Source organism: Grammomys surdaster, unplaced genomic scaffold (genome assembly GCF_004785775.1).
Source record: "Grammomys surdaster isolate TR1022 unplaced genomic scaffold, NIH_TR_1.0 97, whole genome shotgun sequence".
Lineage (NCBI taxonomy): Eukaryota > Metazoa > Chordata > Mammalia > Rodentia > Muridae > Grammomys > Grammomys surdaster.
Window position 1 is genome coordinate 2,288,007 of NW_021604576.1, and position 17,452 is coordinate 2,305,458.

The following is a 17,452-nucleotide window of genomic DNA, read 5'->3' on the forward strand; positions in this document are numbered from 1 at the left end:
CGCGCTAATTGGGACTTGAGTTGGGGTCCTCTTTCTGGGTCCTTACACTACAATTACCATGTTTAGCAAATACAGTCCAGATAAAAATGTGAATGATAGCATAATAGATTTGAAAAAGAACCAACCAGACATTGGACACTGAATAAAGTTGGGGAGAACACAAATAAATATATTTATTTGTGTTAATATTTAAAAACTGTTACTAAAAAGTAAATTATAGGGTTATAAAAATATGTGAGGAAAGTGTAAAATTAAATGCAACAAGAAGAAAAGAATGAAGTACAGAACAGGGATAATATGCAAGGTAGATACAATGAAAAGTTATAAAATGTATGAAATTTAATTATAGGAGGAGAAAAGAGAGGTGAAACAATATTGAAAAGAAAGTGACTAAGGGCTTTTCAAGATAATGAATATCATATTGTTTTAGTTTGATTTCTATTGCTTTGATAAATACCATAGCCAAAAGCAGCCGTGGTGGTAAAAAATGTCTCTGGTTCCATCATCAAGGGAAGCCATGGTAGGAATTTAAGACTTGGAGACAGGAAATGAAGCAGAGACCGTGGTATAGTTCTTACTTACTCAGGCTCCATGGTTACTCAGTTTGCTTTCCTGTGCCACCCAGAGTCACCTGTCCAGGTATGGCACTCCCTAAAGTGCTATGGGCCCTCCTGTATCAATCAAGAAAACACCTCCAAGACCTGACTATGGGTCAATATGATGGAGGAAATTCCTCAACTGAGGTCCCCTTTTCCCAGATGTATCAAGTTGGTAACATGTAACTGAGAACAACATTGATCCACACATTTAAGCAGTCGGATAAATTCCAGGCAGAAAAAGTAAAATGAAATAAATGTATTAGAAAGATCATAACTGAAATTAATAATAAAACTGTGAGAAAAATCTTAGAAGCTGCTAGGAAAAGAGTATCAGATGTGCTTTGCTCCTGAGGAGGGCAACAGGCCTATATCTGAGCCTGCACCAAGCGAACGGCAGGCCTCTCAGCAGCAGCAATGAATGCTGGAAAACAGTAGACAGAATTTGAAATGCTGAGAGGAAAGTGATCATGTTAATTTGGATCATACACACACAACAAAAAATATTCTTCAGGAACAAATATAGGATTTAGGTTAAAACTGGGATAATTTAAACTCATTTCAAAGAAAAGGCAAGAAGATGTTTTGACCTGAAAATAAATAGGATTCCTCTCAAAGGTTAAAGATAAGGGAAGAAATTGTAGCAATGGAAAGGGTCAATCCAAAGGAATCCCACCTATGTGTGTCACAAAGTAATAAATCTGAAAGTACAAAAGTAATGACTCAAAAAATATTCAGAAATGAGCATGGGGAAAATGAATTTGAAGTTCTTACACTCCCTAGAAGTATAAATTAATAACCCCCATAAAGCAAGTAAATGTTTAATGTTTAGACAATTTAAACAGTAATGTTTTATAAAACCTTATTATTGAAATTATAAAAATAGAATTATAAAAATCCCCAGATTTAAACAAAAATGGGAGTGGGAAAGGAGTACAGAAGAAGTAGGAGAAGGTAGAAGTCCACAGGAAGATGCTGAGTTAGCCCCCAGTCAATTCAGCGATACATCAAGGTCAACTAAATGCTTAAAGACAGAGGATTTTATACTGGATTTTTTAAATGAATTCATGTGGCATATGTAATATGCGTCTAAACTGTATAGATATAGGAAAGTTGAAAGGAATGAAGACAAGCACATCATGCAATCAAAAACTAAAGCGAAGCTACTAAAATGCTGGGAATAGCCAAAAACTCAAGCTGATTGGCTAGGATTCAGGACACACGAGCATGGGCTAAAACATCAGAACTTCAGCAATCACCATTGATTATCTTCTGCAGTCTGCAAGCTATTTGACAATCACGCCATTAATAATAAATAGATTTGTTAATTTCTAGAATGAAAGCTTGGAAACAGAAATTAATAAGTAACAAATCCCATCAACTCTGGCTTCTCAACTTCAACATGGTCATTCCAGCCGGGTAGCCTGTTGGGAAACCGTCTGATGTTCTACAGAATGTTCAGCAGCATTTCTGGGCTCTAACCTGCAATACCAACAGTATTGTTCCTCTATGTGTGCAAACAAACTTGTCTCCGGCCAGGTTTTATTGTCTACTGTGTGCCAGGTACTATTCTAGTGTTGGAAATACATCACTAAAAAAAAAAAAATGCTTGTAATCATAAGTTTTCTTGAGGAGGTGTCAGCAGATAGGAAGAGAGATCTCATCAACTAAGGAAGAATAATAGTTTCAGGAGACCCACTTACTGGATTCTTTGAGGGACTTTTTCCCCCTTATTTTATGATATCCTGGGGATCAAACTCAAGGACTTATAAATGTGAGGAAACAGTTTACAGCTGAGCTGTACACCTCTAGTTCCCAGAGCCTTTAAATACTTGAAGATACTTCTTATTTATGACCAGGGTTAGTCTGCAAAATATACTGAACCTGATTTTCTTTTTCTTTTAATTAATTATTTTATTTATTTACATCTCAAATGTCCAGAGTTCCCCACCCTATCCCCCACCCCCTTTGCCTCTGACAGGGTGCCCCCCCCCAGCATATCCCTTCTCTGGGCCATAAGGTCTATACAGAACGAAGCATATCCTTTCCCACTGGGGCCAGACAAGGCAGTCAGTTCCCTGCTACATATGTGCCAGGTTGCCTCAGACCAGCCTATGTATGCTCTTTGACTGGTGGCCCAGTCTCCAGGAGCTCCTAGGAGTCCAGACTAGCTAATACTATTGATCTTCCTATGGGGTTGCCATCCCTTTCAGTTCCTTCAATTCTTCCCCTATTCTTCCATAGGGGTCCTCGACCTCAGTCTAATGATTGGCTGTAAGTATCTGCATCTGTCTCAATCAGCTGCTGGTAGAGCCTCTCAGAGGACAGCCATGCTAGGCTTCTGTCTGTAAGCACAACATACCATCAGTAATAGTATCAGGGTTTGGTGCCCACCCATAGGATGGATCCCAAGTTGGGCCAAATGCTGGTAGGTCCATTTCTTCAGTCTCTGCTAAATTTTTGTCCCTGTATTTCTTTGAGAGAGGAACAATTCTGGGTCAAAAATTTTGAAGGCGGGTTGGTGTCGCCATCCCTCAACTAGGGTTCCTGTCTAACTACTGGAGGAGAACTGTTTAGGCTCCATCTCTCCACTGCTGGGCATTTTGGCTAGGTCATCCCCATTGAGTCCAGGGCACCTCTCTCTTACCAGGTCTCTGCATATTTCCATTCATTCTCCCGGTCCTTTTGGCTTCTCTCCTGTCTTCCCCAGTATACAATCCTACCGACCCCCTTCCTCTCCTCCTTCTTTCTCCCATTCAGATCCCTCCCTTACTCTGGCTCCCATGATTATTTTGTTCCCCTTTCTAAGCAGGATTGAAGCAGAGAAGAAAGAAAGGAGGAAAAGGAGGAGGAGCAGCAGCAGCAACAGCAGCTCTGCTTTCCTAAGTAGATGACTCTGTCCTCATTCCTCAATGAAAAGATGTGAGTTATTGAAATGTTAGAATCTCCATTTTGGGGGACTAGTGAGACTTCTTTTCACTCTCCTGAGTCAGGTCATTACAGTCTAGTGAGAAAACTCATATTCTGAAGTGTTTAACTAATGGTAGATGAACATGGTCCTCCAAGCACCATGTCCCCTGGAACAGGATCCTTTCACAGATTTCCATTTTATAGGCATCCAGCACCCGCCTGCCTTTAATTCCTATAAAATCACATAGAGATATAAAAAGTCAGAAATCAGATCTTAAGCTTAGCTAAGCAGAGAAAAACAGCTATGCCACCAAACTTAATTGGGCACTCAAATTTTAAACCTGAGTTTTAACAAAATGATCATTGCCTCCAGAGTAATGTTTTATGAATTTTCTCTATGCTTTCATCTCAAAAGGCTATCTCATGAAATTTTAGAATTGGAACAGTAAAAGATGCAACAGCATGTAATTCAGCACACTCCTCCTCTCCCGCCCCCACACAAGAAGCAGTGGAACATGAGCTCAGTCTCATAAAAGTAGAGACAGGGAGAGCATCCAGTCCAGCTCTGGCATTCATTCGCCCACGTTAGCTAAGCTTACATCACTCACATAAAACCAGATCCCACAAGGGCTTTGCATTAGTAAAGCATTGGCTCATGTCCCATATCTGTTACAGTTCACAGAATGTTGTTTTAAATGTATATCTCCTAATAAATTCAGCCATGGAAGGGAGCCCTGACAACTGAAAAAACATATATGTTATTTGCAAATCAAGGTCAAGTTTTATTTAAAGATATTCAAAGCCAGGATATATCTTTCTTTAATATTTGAGAGGCAAAAATAGATAGACTGTGTCTTAGTCAGAGTTTGTATTCCTGCACAAAACATCATGACAAAGAAGCAAGTTGGAGAGGAAAGGGTTTATTCAGCTTACACATTGCTGTTTATCACCAAAGTAAATCAGGACAGGAACTCACACAGGGCAGGAACCTGGAGGCAGGAGCTGATGCAGAGGCCATGGAGAATGCTCCTTACTGGCTTGCTTCCCTGGCTTGCTCAGTTTGCTTTCTTATAGAACCTAGGACTCCCAGCCCAGGGATGGCACCACCCACAATGGGCTCTCCCACCCTTGATCACTAATTGAAAAAATTGAAAAAAATTGAAAAAAATGCCTTGCAGCTGAATCTCATGGAGGCATTTCTTCAAAGGAGGCTCCTTTCTCCGTGATAACTCCAGCTTGTGTCAAGGTGACACACAAAACCAGCTAGTACAGACAGACAAATGGGTGGAAAGATGGATGGAGGGATGATAGATACCAAATACCAAATTGATTCAAAAATTACTATTGCAGAGACAGAGGGGAAGAATAACTAGAAGACAAAGTGCACAGCTGGAGTGTCTCACGCCCAGAGCAAACTGAACTCTCAATGCAAACCACCATATCATGGACATATTCAGAGGCATTCTTGCCACAAATTTACGGATATTTGCTTGTATATCTTTCTTCTGTACTATTTTTAAAATCATTTCCAAAAAAGCTTTCAAGCTTCAGATAGTAGTTTGGATATGAGGGAAACACTGCACTTTCCCTCTCTGAACGAGTCTGTTTCCCATAACTCAGTTGTGTTTCCTAGACTACTTAAGACATGATGGATCAGGGACATGGTAATAATTGTAATCTAATTGCTACTCTCCAAGCATTCCAGGTCACAGTTCCTTATAAAGCTAGAAACTAAAATTGAATGGTCTTCCTAGAAATGCATGTGTGTGCATGAATAGTTGTTAATAACTGTTCCTATATGGAAATTACCCTAATAAATGTGTGTAAGCGCATTTAGAAATAATAAGGATACTACAAAAAAATAAAATGGTGGGTGTTGAAGATTGCTCAGCAGGTAAAGAGCACGTAGCATGAGGAAGAGAAGCAGAGGTAAGATCTGAAGTACCCACCTACCTGTAATCCCAGCATGTAAAAGGTGGCTCTTCAGAGCATGCTGGCTAGCTAATCTAGCCAAATTTTGTGTGAGCTCCTGGTTGAAACAAAATAACTTGACTTAATACATAAGGCTGGAATAAGAGAGAAAGACATCTGACTTCAACCTCTGGCCTCCTCACACATCCATGCTCACATACACAAATGCACACGCATGTGCACACATATACAAATGCATTAATTAATAAGATACCTTTATTTTGTATAAGTACAAAAGTATAAAATGGCTAAAGACATTGGAATCATTCATGAAACATTGAGGCTTCACGAATCAGACAAGCATCAAGTGGAGATTTAAAGTATATTGTCTACACCATCTACCAATCAAGCTAGAATCTGGGGTCTAGGACAAATCAGCTAGATTTTTTCAGACTAGAACAGATCAAAAGCAACTAGCATTGGCCCTGCATAGAAACCTAGTGTTCTACTAGAGAATGGAAAGTGACTCATAAAAATAGATAGAACGAAAGTCACAGATCGTGAGAATCAGGGCTCTTTAAGAGGCATAGTTGACTGCTTCTATTTTATTACACAGCTGAATTAAATCAGAGCAATGCAAATGCATCTTCAGAGAAACTCATTATTTAGGCATCAGTGAAAAAGTCTAGGCTATGGTATGTGCTGCTGAGGTTATACACATAAGTGAAGGCCCTGATCAACGCATATTGGGCTGAGTTAAGTTTTTATTGTGGTCTACGTTACTGTGGATTGAACCTAGGGCCTTGGATTTGCTAGGTGAGCACTCTGTCTCCAAGGTACAGCCCAACACCTAATCATATGCTTTTGAAAGTCTGCAAACACATCAGGATGTATAAGCGAGAGGCAACTCAAACCAATTCCTAAAAGAAATCCTAAAGAAAGAAAACCCTCAAGAGACTGGAGGCCCAGGGAGTTTAGAGGTTTGGTGGGGTGGGGGATGGGTGGTAGGGACATCATCATGGAGATGGGGGAGGCGGGGGCTGGGAGGAAGTATGAGATGTGGAAAAGTCAGAGGGTGGACTGGAAGGGGAATAAAAAATCTGGAGGATAGATAGATAGATAGATAGATAGATAGATAGATAGATAGATAGATTAAAAAAGAAAGGAAGAAAACCTGAGGTCAACCAGCCAGTACCCCAAAACAGAAAAAAACGTTTACTTTGTACTATATGTACTATATGCCAGTGCACTAATAAAGGTTTTATAAACTATTTTTGCTGACCACCAACTATATGCCAAGGACTTTCCAAAGAGTATTTTAATACAAGAGTTATTAATATCACCAATGTGCAGAGGGGCAAAAGATCAATATTACAGTTAACACACTATGGTGCCCAAGGACGTAACACCAATAACTATTAAGCTAGAGGTGAAAATTATATTTGTAAACAGTGGTTTCAAACCTCTTCACTCTTCTCAGGATTTGTGTTTCTGGAAAAATAGATTTTTTTCCTGTCCTTTGGTTTTTATACTGTTAAAGAAGAAATGCTCTTGACATCCCCAAATTTGATTTATAACTCTAAAGAATCCTTGAAGAAAACTAAGGAGCATGGATGAAAAGGAAAAGGCGTTGTAATGATGTCATACTAGCCAGGAATGGTCCACAGCATCTGTCTCACGACACTGCTATAGCCTACAGCTCTTGCTCTCTCTCCTCTCTGTCTCTCTGTCTCTGTCTCTCTCTGTCTCTCTGTCTCTGTCTCTCTCTCTCTCTCTCTCTCTCTCTCTCTCTCTCTCTGTGTGTGTGTGTGTGTGTGTGTGTGTGTGTCTTTGTCTCTGTCTGCCTATGTCTCTCTGTCTCTCTGTGTGTGGCTCACTTTCCCTCTCCCTCCTCCACATACATATTAAAATAAGTGCCCTCAAACCTCTGGAAAATTCAAATACTGAAAATTCTTAACCCTGACACAGACTGTGAAAGCTTCAGATGTGAATGAACATTAAGTCAAAAATTTGACACTGAAAGCAAGCAGCAACTGTGGAACATGTATTATCGGCACTTTCTCACGTGCTGTCACACTGACCTGTAGCCATATAGATGTTTAAGATAAACAGCCCATATCCAAATTGCATCCAGTTAATGCAAATGAGAAATTCTTTAAAGACAAAACTCTTAAGTTACTAAATAAATAACATGGTAAAGATCTGACTATCCCAAAAAGTCTCCAGAGTAACTTAGTGTTCGATTCACATACTAAAATCTCTGGCCTATTTTTAAATTCGGTACAAATAATAATAAATAGCCATCCATTTATCAGTGGCATGGAATTAACATACATTTACAATGTATGTTGTGGACAGAGATAAGGTTAACTCTACTGGCCAACATGCCAATCTCAGCTTCCCAGAACCCACTATTGCCTATGTCCCTGTGTTCACATACTGAAACCCTGTTTCTAGGTGAAGGCTTTTCAGCATATACAGGAACTATATTGTTCAAACAGTGCTCCTTCAGCATCACTTGACTCAAGAACACAGTGACATTCTCAGAATCTGACCCTCCAGTGTAAGAAAAGAAATATGTTATTTGTGTAACATAACATGAACACCCTTGCTTATCACTGCTAAGACAAAGAACAGATTTTCAGAGGCTCTGTACTAAGATGGATGGTGCCTGGGCTTTTGGCAAAGTCTTGAGTGCCAGGTCCAGATCCACACTGCTCTGTAATTCATGTCTGTGGTTCTCCAAGTATGATCCCCACACTTGCAGCATCAGCAACACCTGAGAACTTATTAGAAATGCACATTCTTGGGCTCCACAGCCATCTGATTCAGAAACTCTGGGAGTGAAGCCCAGCATTCTGGGTTTTAAGAAGCTATCCAAAGGATTCTTCTGTGTACTCAAGATGGAGGGCAATGTCTACTAGCTAATTACTTCTCTGGAGTCTCAATATACTTAGCCCTAAATAGGTCTGAGGTCCAGTCGGCTTCTCCAGGGGACGGTGCAACATCAAATAGATTTTACTACATGAAGCATCACTTCAAAAACTTGTAAATTACTGAACAACTATAAAGTACTGATGCAGAGAAATAACTTGTGTTATTTCTAGATCTAAAATGTCATGATATTGCAAGTGAGTAGGAAGATTGCTAATTAAGTCTGACAAGAGCGTTACTGAAAAGTACAAAGCTTGCTGCAAGTTCTACAATATTCAAAGATGAGGTTGTGTCCTAAATTTCACATCAAAGACAGACCTCATGATGAGAGGTGACAGTCATTAAAGCTTTTTGTCAGCCAGGAATGGTAACACATGCCTTTAATCCCACCACTCGGCAGGCTGAGGCAGGTAGACCTCTGTGATTTCAAGGCCAGCCTGATCTACAGCTCCATCTCCAGAATAGCCAGAGCTGTATACAGAAAAACACTTTCTCAAAAGATGTTTTTGTCATTTTGGTTAGACATCTTCTATTTCAAATCACTGAAGTTTGGGTAGAGAAGGGCTAGTAAAAGAAGATGTACATAAAAAGGTCTTTTAAGATTTTTTCCAGCTTCTGGCTATTATAAATAAGACTGCTATGAACATAGTGGAGCATATCTCCTTGTTATATGTTGGAGCATCTTCTGAGTATATACCCAGGAGTGGTATAGCTGGGTCCTCAGCCTTGTCGGGCATAGGTGGGAGAGGAGATTCTTGGTCCCATGAAGGCTGAACGCTGAGTGTGGGGAAATTCAGGGGTGGGAGGTGGGAGGTGGGGGGTGGGTGGGAGTACATCCTCATAGATGCAGGTGGAGGGGGATGGGATGAGGGTTCCTGGGCAGGGAGGAAATGGGGTAAGGGGATAACATCTGAAATGTAAATAAAATATCCAATAAAAAAAAATATTTCAAAGGGACTAAAAATCTAAGGAGTTCATTTTTCTCCCTGCTGAACGGATTTAGCCACTATTGCTTTAGAGACTGAGTTTTCTATTTCTTATAAAATATGGAAGGAGATTTTGGTAGCTGTCAACTCTCACAAACTCTACTATAGCTTATCCAAAAATTCTCAGTATTTTTCCTTTCCCATTATCAAAAGTTGTAAGTGCATCTGGCTACTTTTTCCCTTCATAGTTTGGCGATAAAATGAATTACTACCTATCTGGCCCCTTTTCTTTCCAAGATAATGTCCTATTTTTTACATGTCTGTATTTCTTGCCTTTATGAGCTCTCCAAGACCCAACAAGGCATCCAAATTCCACACAACCAATATCCATCACTGCTCATTTGTCTCACTAGAATATTATGATGGTAGGAATTCCATCTTAAATTTTATTTTGAGAAGGCCAGCAATACTGCTCAGTGAGTAACACACTTCTGTCACAAGCCTGATAACCTGAGTTAGATCCTAGAAACCCACATAGCTGAAAGAGAATCAACTCCCAAAAGTTGACCCGTGGCCTTCATCACACATGTGCGATGGTTCACACACAAACACTAAATAAAATAACCAATTAGTTGGTTCCCTCAATTTAAAAAAAACAGTTAATTATGTGTACAAATGCAAGGATGTACACCTGGAACTACAGAAGCTGAGGCCGGTGACATCAGAGCTGCCTAACATGGGTGCTGGGAATCTCACATGGTTGGAATTCCTCCAGTATTCAAGAGCAACACTTGAGAGGAAGTGGCCAGAGGAGACACTCAACAAATTATAGCTGAATTGATCTCCCTTCACACAGTACAGTTAAACCTGTTCCAGATCCAAACTAAGTTTTATACTTTACCAAAGTACACTGTTGAACAGTGCCATCCACCCCAAAACAGCATGTCTCAGAATTATGAAGATATAATTAGCTAGGATGAAGTCATAGTGAATCAGGGTAGACAAAAGTCCAAGAATTTGTATCTTTTTGTGTGTGTGTGTGTGGTTTTTCGATACAGGGTTTCTCTGTGTAGCCCTGTCTCTCCTGGAACTCACTCTGTAGACCAGGCTGGCCTCGAACTCAGAAATCCTCCTGTCTCTGCCTCCCAAGTGCTGGGATTAAAGGCATCGCCACCACCGACCAGCTAATTTGTATCTTTCTAAGAGAAAAAAAAAAAAATAGAGACATGTGATCTTTAGTCCCCATTCTGGCAAGCACAGAAAACTCCTAAAACAGCCATTACCATGACTGCCACTGTTTCACTCACTGTCCGCTCACTGTGAATCATGGGTTAGATTTTGGAAATCTCACTCTGTCAAAGAAAGTTTAAAATAAAAGATACCAATTGCCGATAATCTTTTTTTTCCAAAGGCCTGCTCATTCCAATCTATTCCAATAAGTAAAAAAGAGTAAACATGATTTTTAAAAGATCCAATGATTAAAAACAAATATCTGAAACATATTTCTTGAAGGAGAGTATTCAATATATAATGTTAAGTGAAAAAGATTCTTTTGTGAAGTATAATTTCAATTTTATTCTAGAGTTAATATGTAAAAATTAAGTACTAGCCAGGCGGTGGTGGCGACACCTTTAATCCCCAGCACTTGGGAGGCAGAGGCAGGTGGATTTCTGAGTTCGAGGCCAGCCTGGTCTACAGAGTGAGTTCAAGGGCAGCCAGGGCTACACTGAGAAAACCTGTCTCGAAAAACCAAAAAAAAAAAAAAAAATTAAGTACTTACAGAAAAATAACATATCTCTGAAAAATAAAGTTAATGGAACCTTATGCTTTGTAGTTTACAATCCTACATTTTCAAAATACTTCTTTTATATTATAAAACTACATGTTATATTATATCTAACTTATATATTATAAAATGATTACATCATTTTCTCCTTCCCTGTCCCTCCTCCATCCCCACCCACACACCCCTTTTGCTCTCTCTCAAACTCATGGCATCTGTTTTCATCAATTGTTGTTACATACATTACACAATGAATACTCCCTTCTTTTATTGCTTTACTCTCTTTTGTTTTTGGTTTTGGTTTTGTTTCACAAGATCCTGCATCCCAGGCTGGCCAATGTTTGATCTCAAAAGTTTGACTGTCCTAGCTCCACAAGCATGACAGGCATCTGCTACCACACCAGGTTCAGGACGTGCTGATGATCAAACAGGGCTTTATGCATGCTAAACAAAGACTTTACTGTATTAGAGCTTCAGTCCCAATTACTTCTATAACCGAAAAAATGCTAAGCAAGTTATGGTGACATATGGTTGTAATCAGGTTTCCAGTTGGCATACATTCTTATTTGTATAATAACTCCTGATTTAAAATATCAGCTTTGCAAGTGGGAGGGACTGGAAAGATGGCTCAGCAGTCAAAAGCACTTGTTCTTGCATAGGACCCAGGATCAATTCCCAGCACCCACAAGGCTACTCACACATGTTCACAGATATACATAGGGTCCACAAAGAATCATGTAGTCAAAACACTCATATATAGGGCTGGTGAGATGCCTCAGAAGTTAAGAGCACCGACTGCTCTTCAGAAGGTCATGAATTCAAATCCCAGCAACCACATGGTGGCTCACAACCATCCATAATGAGATGTGATGCTCCCATATGGGTGTCTAAAGACAGCTACAGTGTACTTTGGGTAGGAGTGAGCAGGGCTGGAGCGAGCAGGGCCAGAGCAAGTGGGGGCCGGAGCAAGAGGAAGAAGGAAGAAGGGAAGAAGGGAAAAAGGAATAAGAAAACACACACACACACACACACACACACACACATATATATGTAAATCTCTCTATTTAAAAATAAGCTTCAAATATTTAAAAGCTACCTCAATAAAAAATTGTATATTATTGCAAAATAACATTTTCTAAGTTACGCACCAAATTTTAGTCCATAAAACTCAAATAAAAATCATTTTTAAGAGAACAGCAATAGCAAACCATGGTGACACATGCCTTTAATCCCAGCACTCAGGAGGCAGAGGCAAGTGGATCTCTAAGTTTGAGGCCAGCCTGTCCTACAACAGGAGTTCCAGGACAGCCAGGATGACTACACAGAGAAACCCTGTCTTGAAAGCATGGCAGTAAAATAAACTATTAAATCTATTCTCCAGAATGTAATTCCAATGCTGGAGATCATAGGGAAACTGGCTTTCCCTTTCCTCTTCTATTTTTCATGCCTTTCAACATTTTATAATAAGAACAGGTTGTAAAACACATCCTTCAGAAAGTCAGTGTTTCCTATTGCCACCCATAGATAGTGACTAGTCACTACAAGTGCTGTGATTGGGCATTACCAAACAGTTCACAGATAATTCATTATCAAAGTACTTTCCATTCTTTTGACACTCTCTATAAAATGTTTTATAATCATTTACAAACTTAATCTGCTCATGAGTTCAGTGGTTTTAAGTGGCAACTCGACTTGTCTGAAATCATAGCTTAGTAAATAAGAACTAAGAAATTTAAACTAATGGATATATGACTCCAGACAAAGTTTATTCATTGTTAAAGTCTGTGTCTTCATTGTTAAAGTCTGTGTTCTTCATTGTTATTGTCTATGATCTTCATTGTTAAAGCCTGTGTCCTTCATTGTTAAAGTCTGTGGTCTTCATTGCTGGAGTTTGTGTCTTTCGTTGTTAAAGTCTGTGGTCTTCATTGCTGGTGATGTTCACATCCCTTACTTTGAAACTGAACTCTATACCACTTACATACTTACATAGTAGAAAAATGCTACAGAGCCAACAATTCATCTCTGCATTTGCCATGTGTTTTGTCAGTTTGCCCCATTTCTCAAACGTGGAAAATAGATTTCACACCAATATTGCAAAATGTCATTACTTTTTTAGAAAGAAAACTCACTTTTAAAATTCCGAGTTAAAAAAAAAAAACTGGGGAACAAAGCTCAGATGAGTTTGTATACTAGCTTGTTTCATATGGTTTACAGAATTTTCCAAAAATGAACCTGGCATAGATCATGCCAAAGTCATGCTAAAATTATTGGAAGCAGGGATATTAAAACATAACTGTTGATACAGAATTACTTTTTTAAAAAAACTGAATTATTGGCAATACCATGGTGGGTGTTAAGTGGAGTTGAAGAACATTATTTAGGTTTACTCATTTAATAAATAATATTAAGTTGAAATTCAATATCTGTTTGATAGCAAAGTTAACATTCTAACATCAATGTAGATTTCAAAGAGGATCATTCCGTTCCATGGTCTGTGCTCCAGTGGTACCGTGGTAGAGGGGGCATTGGAAGGATGTTTCTGGAAATTAAGGTTTTATCACACTGTGCACAGATTTAAATCAAATCCACAGTATGAATAAAGTCATGGAATCTTTACCAAGTCTTCACTGAAAACATCTATTCTTTCCTATAATTTGAACTATAAAATTGTTAACAGTATAGTAAACCCTTTAAAATATTAAATGTGTGATGGTTGATATTTATTGCTAGTTTGCTAGGCTCTAGAATCACCTAGAAGGCAAGCTTTGGGGCACACCCGTGTGGGATTACTTAGACTGGTTAGCCTGTGGACATTTTTGTGAGGAATTCTTGAGATCTAGTTAAGAGAGGTGAGAAGAGCCATTCTGAATATGAGCAGAACCATTCCAGGGGCTGGGTCCCAGAATACACAAAGGGCTGAGCCCTGGCATTCAACATGGACAAGTACAATCAGTTGCTTCACCCAGCACATGTCTTAGCTTCCCAACCATCATGAGCTCTACCCTTGAGCTGTGGGCCAGAACAAGCCCTTCCTTAAGATGCTTCTGTCAGACAGTAGGGTAAGAAAGAAAGATAAAAGAATAAGACAAAAGACACCAAGAAAAGAAAATAAGATATGAAAGCACTAATAATTTAGTAATTCTACTTCTGAGACTATATCTAAAGAAATTAAAACTGAAAACTCAAACTTGTACAACAAAGTTTGCAGCAGCATAGCTCACAGTAAGCAAAAAACTGAAATACCACAAGTGTCAATCCACAGAACAAAGATAAGCAAAAGGTACACTTGCATGTGATATGAGTGACTATGATTCAGTCTAAGACAAAGAAGACAAATTCAACTCTTGATAGCAGAGATGAACTCAAGTGACACTGTGCTAAGTAAAATAAGCCAATCACAAAAAGACAAATGTCAGCTAATGTCTTCTGTGGAGTGCACAAAGTAATCAAATACATAAAGACAGAACATCAAATGGTAGTTTGAAAAAAAAAAAAAGGAGAAATACCTTATTTTAAAATGCTGTGACAGATGTGATAGATACTAACAAAAGAATTGGAAATTTATCTAAATTGGGAATTTGTCTAATGACACCATTTGAGTTGGCAAGATAACAAAATAAGTTCCAGAGGTAGGTGGTGGTGATGGATTATATCAAAGTACTTGCACATGCCTTTAAGCCCAGAACTCAGAAGGCAGAAGCAGTTGGATCTCTGTGAGTTCGAGGCCAGGTTGGTCTACAAAGCAAGTCCAGGACAGCCAGAACTATTATAAAAAGAAAACTTGTCTGAAAACACCAAAAAAAAAAAGCTTTTATGATGTATATTTTACTATAATCAGAATATTGCATATATTTTCATAAAGCATATTTTGAACCTAATAGTTCACATTTTCATCCTTTCTGGTAATTATTTAGTTTTAATTATGAAATTAAGATGAAAATGTCTAAAAACTACATTTTGAGTCAATCAGTAAGAATAAAATTAATGGATTCACAGGTATTTACTGAATACTTTCTGGATGAATGGACTTGTAATTATTTACTTGAATGTTCCAGCGTGCTCACTTGGATACAAAAATGCAATATGAAAAACAGCTATTACTTCCTCCAAAGTTACAAGTTGCCAAAATGAACTGTCTCTGTTATTTTAAATAAACAAAGTGAAAATTCACTTCCAAATGGGAAAGAAAGTGTGTCTTCGTAGCTAATGGCTTGAAAACACCAAACAAAAGGGTCAGTTCTGGATTAACTATATGGGATAAAGTCTTGTGCCCAAGAAAGTAGTCTTTTCAAACAAGTCAGAGGTGACCAAAAGCAGTGTGTAATAACCAAAAAATTTAATCATAACTGATAGATTAAATATTTATGATAACAACCAGAGTTCATTTGGTTCAACCAAGTTCAGCAGGCACAGACCACAGGGAAAGGGAAGTAAAAGAACGGGTTTTGAAACTCTAGAACAAAGCAAACCTTTGAGTCATTGTACAAATCAAGGCTCCAATTACTGCAGCTTTTGCTGGCTGCTTGTACTTTCTAGTCCCAATAGTATAAACAGAATGATTTTTAATTACAGTAACAATTGACAGTACTTACGCCTGCTGGAAATATCTGGATAACATTTCCAGCTATGTCCAGGACTCTTAGGTTTGTAAGATGACAAACTTCCTGTGTCAGAAGAGCAAAAAAAGAGAGTTTTTAATACAAAATTTTAAGTATTGACTTGGTTCAGAGTAAACAGAGTTATCTCTCCATCAAGACAGTCTTTCCCAAGGAAATTTCTATGGGCCCAGTAACTATGAAACCTTATTGCTTCTATCTCCTCCAGAGCAACATAATATTCTCAGTTAAGTTTCTAGGTCTAAACCCACCTCTCACTGTTACTAAGTATAATCATACGCAACTTCCTAAGCACCTTTGTATTTTAATTTTTCCACTTTCTACTAAATGTAAATGATATAGGCTGGTGACTGTTAAGTGCATTAACTGAGTTATGAAATTCAAACAGCTTAATATTTAGTGAGCACTTTTAGACACCATCTATTACTAAAAGAGAAACCCTGAGAAACAGAAAATATATAACCCTGGAATGTTATGATAACTTCAGCAGAATTTATAGTACACCTATCTTTTGCTTAGCGTTATGATAACACAACCTTTCACAAAAGAAATAAAACCCAGAACTATATCTACCTGGCCAATGCAATTGTGTATTACTATAGTAACCATATGATTGTTATGGGGCATCTTATTTCTAGTGTTTCTGTTAAAAAGCAAATATAAACTAGGGTTTTAAAACATGGAAACTTCAAAACCAATTGAAATTGAAAAATGAGAGGATAATTTATTAAATGACTTCAAGTATTGTAGAAATGGTTCTGAACTGCTATGATTGTTTTGGTGACAGAGTTTCTCCCTAGGGAAATGGTATTCTCTTTAGTCATATCCAGTAGTTTCCATCTTTTATAACATGTTGCACTGTCTGGAAGCAGATGATGACTTTGTGGTACTGAGTGTACTTTAGATTTCCCTCTTTGTAAAAGCCAGGTCATGAAGCAGACTTGGCCGGAAACTGTTCCATGAAGAGAACATGGTGGCTGGGATAGAACTGCAGGAAGAGTAGACCATTAAAACAACAGAAGAGGAGCAAAGAGGACAGACACAGGTGACATCAGGATCCAGGAATTCTTTTATGTTTTTTAGAATATTATAATATATATATTTGTATTAGTGCTTTGCTTGCATGCATGTCTGTTAACCACATGAGTTCACAGTGTCCACAGGGGGCAGAAGAGGACATTAGATCCCCTGTGACGGGAGTTATGGATGGCTGTGAGCTATGTGTGCTGAAAATTGAACCTGAGTCCTCTGTAAGAGCATCAAGAGCTCTGAACCACTGAGCCATCTCTCCAGTCCCCAGATGTGAGTCTTCATTCTCCCTGTTTAACAGGCAGAGAGACTAATTTATCCCCATCAATCCATCAACCTTGTCCCATTTACCTAGCTTAAGTCTTAAGCCTGTCACCAGGCAAATCACTATGTCCCATATGAAGGAATATTCTAACTTGGCTCGAAGACCTGTGTAGTGGAATAAGGCAAGACTAAGTAAAGCTCAGAGACTCACAGGGGGAGGAAACTTACAAGTCTATCACACAGATCCGGTATAAGAACAAAGGGAAATGAAAGCCAGAAAGAGAAAAGCCAGCATAGCCAACTATATAATAGGCACAAAGCTAAATACTATTGGCATTCCTTATGACTATAGATCAATTACATTGAAAATTTTAATAAATTTCATTTGACCACTATGACTAAGGCAAATTCCAAGGCAATGACTCAGGAAACTCTAATTAACAAAGTTAAGAAGCTTGGCTGCAGGAATTGTCCGTACTTTTA

General features: G+C 38.6%; 1 protein-coding gene across 1 annotated transcript in view; it reads right to left on the minus strand.

Moving 5' to 3' along the window:
• Lrrc69 (leucine rich repeat containing 69) overlaps window positions 1-17,452 on the minus strand; it is a 116,270-nt gene that overhangs the window by 73,167 nt on the left and 25,651 nt on the right. The window contains exon 5 of the mRNA XM_028779831.1: window positions 15,653-15,724. Within this exon, the coding sequence (XP_028635664.1) occupies window positions 15,653-15,724 (72 nt within the window). The remainder of the gene's footprint in view (window positions 1-15,652; window positions 15,725-17,452) is intronic.